Source organism: Myotis davidii, unplaced genomic scaffold (genome assembly GCF_000327345.1).
Source record: "Myotis davidii unplaced genomic scaffold, ASM32734v1 scaffold577, whole genome shotgun sequence".
Taxonomy (NCBI): Eukaryota; Metazoa; Chordata; class Mammalia; order Chiroptera; family Vespertilionidae; genus Myotis; species Myotis davidii.
Genome location: NW_006289082.1, coordinates 1,393,843 through 1,400,680, shown reverse-complemented (window position 1 = coordinate 1,400,680; position 6,838 = coordinate 1,393,843). Strand labels below are relative to the sequence as shown.

Here is a 6,838-nt window from a genome sequence, read left to right as displayed (position 1 = left end):
AGCCCACCATCCACAGTCCTTCCCCACAGCTGGCCCCACCCCCAATAACCCCCCCAACCCCAATCGGGGGCGGGTCCCACCAGCCAATCGCCTGCGGCCCCTCCCCGCAGCCAGCCTGGCCCTAATCGAGCCCCAATTGGGGCAGGCTGGCCAGCCAATCTCCCACCATCTCCTCCTCCCAACAGGCCCAGCCCCGATCTGCCCTGATTGGGGCCCGGCCAGCTGGACCCCACCTGTGCACGAATTCATGCACTGGGCCTCTAGACTATATAATAAAAGCCCAGTGGCCATTACAGCGGAACAACCGGAACGACCGGTTGCTATGACACGCTGGCTGCAGGGGCCACCACCACCACTGCTGCTGCTGAGCCTGAGGGCCCCAGGGCCAGATGCATGGCCGCCGCCAACGTGCCAGTAAAGGAGAGCACGAAGGTGGCCAGCGTGAGATGAGGTTCTGTGGGATGAATTCAGTCAGCTGGGCCCCGAGATGATCGTCATCAAGGCTGGCAGGTCAGGGCACCCCTCTCCTTGCTGCGACCCTCCCCACATGGTGCCAGTCTCGGGCAGTGGGCTTTGGCTCAATCCACACGAGCAAGACAGAAGCGGGGTGAGGGGGTGCAGCCTAGCCACCTGTTCTCCATGTCCCGGCTCTAGTGACAGCCACCTGGCACACTGGGCCAGAGGGTACTGCTTGGGAGGCCAGGAAGGTGGTGGAGAGAAACCCTGTGGACTGCCACCCAACCAAGAGCCCAGGACCCAGCACTACCAGAAACAGACTGGCTCAGAGCACACCGAGCTTGGGGGAAAGGCAGCCGCCTATGGGGGGCCTTGCCACCAGCCAGCTCCCGGTGGATCACACCTCAAAGGAAACTCGGTCTTTGGTTCCTTAGTTCAGTCTATCCCAGCTAAAGAGGGGCAGCTGGGCACATTTTAGAGGAGAATTAAGACTCTAAAACAGTGTGTTCTGTTCTGTGGAGATTGCTACCCAGGCATCTTAGGCCTAAATTCTGGGTGATTGTATTTGTTGTAAGGGCCCAAAGAGAAGAAGGGAATCAAGTTTTTCGATGCAATGTATTTGACCAACAGACCAAGGCAAGTGCCGGCTATGTCTAAGGTACACACAGAGACACCAGCTCTGAGTCCACCTGGCCAAAGGGAACTCGAGCCCTGTTTGCAGAGCCTTCTGGGGGGTTTCCGTTTCCTTGCTGAGGCTGTCCTCCCTGGGAACCCTGGGGCCCATGCTCAGCTCCAGCTCAGTGGGTCTTCTCCAGGCCCCACCCCCTGGCCAGCCCCGCCCCTGATTGGCCCCCCCAACCCTGATGGGGGGCTAGGGGGTCCCACCCAGCCAACTGCCCGTGGCCCCTCCCCCAAGCCAGCCTGCTGATCAGCCCCAATTAGGGAGAGCCAGCCAGATCCCACCCATGCACGAATTTGTGCACTAGGCCTCTTGTTAGTGTATAAAAAGCAGCTACAGATGGTCTGAGAATAGATTCAGGTATAACACATGTTGTTAAATAGGGAATTTACAGAATAATAGAGCAAAGCAGTAGGCATAATAATCCCGTTCTTTAAAAAGGTAATTATATTTATCCATATATAATTATTTATAGAAGAAAGTCCGAAAGGATATACATCAAACGATTAACAAGATTGGAGAAAAGGTATTCACATTTTACTTTATATGTTTCATTTCATTTGTTTTCCTTTGTTAAAATAACCACATAATAATCTTCTTAAAATTAAATTTATTTTTAAAAAGGAAGTGAAGAATACTTCCTTCTTGAATGGAAGATGTCATATGACTATCCCAAGGAATTCTAAGTCATCCAGGATATCAGGGTTGATTCCAAAAATAAATGAACACAGGGGAGCACTCTATCACCCAAGGCACGATTCCACATGTGTGCGCCCAAAGATGTATTTTTGGGTAATTTTTGTGTACTAAGTCATGCAGACATGGTGACAGGTCCATTTAAGTAGAAGTTGCAAACAAAATAATTTCTTAAAAATAACCATTCATTCGAAGGTGACCATGAGAGAGAGGGTCACTAAAAGGTGGGTTTTTAAAAGTAGCCAACGGCAATCATGACAAAAAAGATTCTGCTTTTGCAAGTTGCTTCTTCCTGTGAACGAACATTCCAGATATAGGCAGGTACTTCTACAGAGACAACATGCCCACTGGAGTCATCAACTGCCTATAAACATCACCAGCGAACTTCAAAAAGTGCACAGTTGATTTTTTCATTGGAAGAATGAGGTATATAAAATTTTAATTGGCTGATTAAATCACAAACAGATATCTATAAACATTAAGCTACTTGGATCTTCCACAAAAATAAAACTTAGACACATTAGAATCTTTACTTGCAGATAAATTAAAAAATTCACACTAAAGCCCTGGCCAGTATGACTCAGTTGACTGGAGCATAGTCCTGTACACCAAAAGGTGGTGGGTTCGATTCCTGGTCAGGGCATATACTCGGGTTGTGGGTTTGATCCCTGGTTGGGGTGAGTGTGAAAGATAACCAATCAATATTTCTCCCTCTCCCTCCCTCCCTCCCTCTCCCTCTCCCTCTCTCTCTCCCTCCCTCCTGCCTTCCCTCTCCCTCCCTTCTCCCTTCCTCTCTCTAAAATCAATTAGAAACAAAATTCACACTGAGGAGCAAACATTTTCTGGTTACTCCTCAGTCAGTAACCAATTAGCTATCAATGGGGTTATCAAAACAAAGGACTCTTGCCTCCACAATCTAATACACGCACCTTATGAAAAAAGACATTTCATTATAAGAAGAGGGGGGAGGAAAAAGGGGAATGCAAAGATAGCTCACCTCACCAGTGTCAAGAACAGCCATGGATGAGGTCTGACCACAGGCAATGCCTACTACCCTCTTAATATGTAAACAATTTGTAACTTTTCGAGGAGTTGGTTGATTTGCTGTAGATCCTGATCCCACCTGGCCACAGTTGTTATAGCCCCAAGCAAATACCTACACAAAAGAAGGGGGGGTGGGGGGCGGAGATAATGGTAAGGGTGAAAATTCTACAATCATAAATAAACCCACTTAACAAAGTACTTACAATGTGCTAAATGGCTGAGTGCTTTACTGCATTAACCTATTCAGTCATCACAGTAACCTGTACTGTGACCCAGGGGTAGACACTATTACCATCCCCATTTTACACATGGAAATGGAAATGGAAATGCAGAGAGGTTAAGTGATTTGCTCAAGGTTCCAGAGTTAGCAAGTAGTAGAAGTGGAAGTTGAACCCAACACAGTCCAGCTGTGCTCTTCACCACTACACTGCATTGCCTCTATAATTATGGCAGTCATATGTTTTTTAATCTGGCATCAATTAAAAATGAAGTATATGCTACATAAGTATCGTAACATGAAGAAAACCTGCTTAACTCTTTGGTCATAACATTTTTTTAAGGAAACTTTCAAAACCATACTATGCTTTTTCCCTGTCCAATACTGGACATTCATAACCTTTCCCAATGACCCAGGACCATCATTATTATAATTATCAATCATAGTTCCACAACATAACATAGAAATGATTGGAAGCACTGCGGAGACATTTATCTCTACAGAAATGACACCAAGCTGTTAGTCTGTTCTTGCAAATAGTTCCTCTGCATCCTGCTTATTAATTTTGGCCTGTGATCTGCCATAACCTGAAACCATCTTTCTAATAAAGAGAGAGACATAAACAGATCTCTAAGCTAGTTAAAATCTAGTAACAAAGATGAAAAATAACCAAAACATCACTTCAGGTTAATTACCAAAACATTCTATCAAACAGGAGTGTGATCAGAGAGGAGAATTAGGGGAAGGGGAATTTTGGCAGTAGAGAAAATAAACTTCTACACTAAGGAACACTTCCTGAAAGTAGATTCACAGAAAAATATACATATACATATTAAAAAAAGAGGAAATATGCAAATTAGGCCAGGACGCCATAACAGGTCACCACCGAACAGGAGGAGGTTGTTCGGGCAGGTGAGGTCTGGAGCAGAGACAGAGACAGAGATAGGGAGACTGGCAAGGTGCCCCCCCAGCTCAGGCCAGCCTCCCAGAGCTGGAGCCTGGAGTGGACAGACAGGGACAGGGGGGCCGGTGTCCACAGAAGGGACACAGCTCCCTCCTGGCTCCCATGGACGCCAGCAGCTCACTTCCGCCTCCCGCGGAAGCCGCAGGGCTCCATAGAAGCAACATGGCTCCTGGAGGCGCGCTGCGGCTCCCAGGCTCCCACGGGCTCTCGTGGAAGTGGCGGGCGGCCTACTGCGCACAATATTGCATGATGTGCTACTAGTCTAGTATAATAATGCAAATATTTAGCACAATTATCCAAAGTAACATATGCTTAAGGTAAAAATTACCAGGAATCTAAACTGTACAAATTAGTAAGTTCCAATTTCAACAATCATTCTTCTGGAACTTCTCAAATATCCTAGTTCCCTTGCAATGCAACTGTCTTTTATTTTAAAAACTAGAGGCCTGGTGCACATATTTGTGCACAGGTGGGGTCCTCAGTCTGGCCTGTGCCCTCTCACAATCCGGGACCCCTTGGGGGATGTCAGACTGCCAGTTTCGGCCTGACCTGTGGGGATCAGGCCAAAACTGGCAGTCCGACATCCCCTGAGGAATGTAGTAGTGCACGAAGCAGCAGGCAGCTGGGGAGGAGACCGGGCACTGTATCACTCCCGCTCATCCCGGCCCTGCTGGTGCCTGCCACCACCGCCACTCGGTAGCATGCTGCTGAGGAGGCAGGAGAGGCTCGTGCTGCCGCAGCTGCACTCACCATCTGTGAGCCCATGAGCCCGGCGTCTGGTGCCCCTCAGCCAGCTGAGCGGCACTCCTGCTGTGGGAATGCACTGACCACCTGGGGGCAGCTCCTGCATTGAGTGTCTGCCCCTTAGTGGTCAGTGTGCATCATAGTGACCAGTCAAATGGTCATTCAGTTGCTTAGTCTTTTATATACAGAGATGGGGATTGTAGTTCTAACCAAGAAGCAGACTAGGAAACAGTGGATTCTGGGGCATAATGCCTATATGCTAGCCTGGCTCCACCCCATCCCAGCTATGAAACCTTGATTTCCCTGAGCTTCTTTGATTTCTCCATGCATAACCCATCCTATGTAGTAAAATCACTGTAACACAATTGAAGTACTTTAAACAGGGAACAATATGACCTGCTTTGTGTTTTAGAAATCACAGGAGGTGGAGAAATAATACTAGACAGGTAGACCAATGAAAAAGCTGTGGAATAAAACATCAGAGTAACAAGGCCTGACCTAAGATTATGGAGACGGAGAGGAACAAAATGATATGAGATTAGAAAGTAGAGTCAACAGGATAAGTAACCTTTAAGATAAACATGGAACTTATGGGGTAAATAGTACAGCTCCTACTGGAATGTTGGTAAAGTTATTTTCTGACATCATTACATTTACAGGAAAAAAAATACACCTTAAGGGATGGGGTAATTTAAAAAAAAAGTACAGAACACTGTCATACACCTCTAATTTGTAGTATTAGTAAACAGCATGAGACGCAACTGCTTTAAGACTGAAATCTACCATCATCAAAGAGTGTTCCTGATCACATAATACAGGATGTGTTAGAAAAAGAGTATGTTCCTACATTGTGTTTAGCTACACACACAGAGCTACTATGTTCACACTATATCAAATACAATGTGGTCGTTATATTTTTGGCACTTTCACAATAGTTAAAAGGTAGAAACAACCCAAATGTCCAGCAACAGATAAACAAATAAACAAAATGTGGCATATAAATATAATGGAATATTATTTAGCCTTAAAAAGGAAGGAGATTCTGACACATGCTACCACCTGGATAAATCTTGAGGACATTTTGCTATGTTAAATAAGGTAGTCGTAAAAGGAAAAATACTGTAGATTCCATTCATAGGAGGCACCTAGTGTAGTTAAATTCATAGATACAGAAAGTGATCGCCAAGGGCTCAGGAAAGAGGAAATGGAGAGTTAATGATTAACAGGTATAAAATTTCAGTTTTGCAAGATAAAATGAGTTCTGTGGATGAACGGTGGTGATGGTTACACAACAATGTAAGTGTAGTTAATGGCACTGCACTGTACACTTAAAATGGTTAAGATATCAAATTTTATATTCTGTGTATTTTAGCACAATTTAGAAAATAAAGAATAAAAGCAAGGTACTTACCTCTCCATCAGCTGCCAAAGCCACTGAATGATGGGAGCCACAAGCTACTTCAACCACTTGTTTGATCAAGAGATTGGTACAGACTTGGATGGGAGCAATGCCTTGGTTGGTTGTCCCATTCCCAAGCTGGCTATATCCATTGTGGCCCCAGGCGTAAACAACTCCATCTATAGAAGATGGCCACACACAAAGAATCAGCTCCAAGAAGAAATAGCATCCCTCTACTTTTCCCCCAGATTTTGCACAACTCATTCACCTACCTTAATTTTTTCACATTGCCCTTCTCCCTACAAAGTAACCACTGATGAGGAGTGAGGGAAATAGAAAAAATAGGATAGACAGATGCAAAATCGTTAAAGAAAGGACTAACATAGAAAGAAGATCAGCTTTGTGGTCAGAAGTCAGTTTATATATGAAAAAATTTGACCTTCTACACATTTTGAATCATCTCAATAGTTTCTGTGTCAGGTATCAAGCAAAAGGGAAAACACAGGCTGGTCAGGCACCCCAGTGGGGACCCCCACCCTGATCCAGGACACCCTTCAGGGCAAACCAGCCGGGCCCACCCATGCACCAGGCCCTATCCTATATAGTAAAAGGGTAATATGCCTCCTGGCACCGGGATAG

The 6,838-nt window shown here is 45.6% G+C and overlaps 1 protein-coding gene across 3 annotated transcripts in view; it reads right to left on the bottom strand.

Moving 5' to 3' along the window:
- RCBTB1 (regulator of chromosome condensation (RCC1) and BTB (POZ) domain containing protein 1) overlaps window positions 1–6,838 on the bottom strand; it is a 49,833-nt gene that overhangs the window by 33,848 nt on the left and 9,147 nt on the right. For 2 of the 3 annotated variants that reach the window (XR_001513451.1, XM_015562315.1), the window contains exons 3-4: window positions 6,212–6,378; window positions 2,829–2,987 (exon numbers count right to left, since the gene is read on the bottom strand). Coding sequence is in view for 2 of the 3 variants with exons in the window: in XM_015562315.1 (XP_015417801.1) it covers window positions 2,829–2,987; window positions 6,212–6,378 (326 nt within the window). In the remaining variant the exon portion in view is untranslated. The remainder of the gene's footprint in view (window positions 1–2,828; window positions 2,988–6,211; window positions 6,379–6,838) is intronic. The other variant, XM_015562316.1, reaches the window with a different exon arrangement.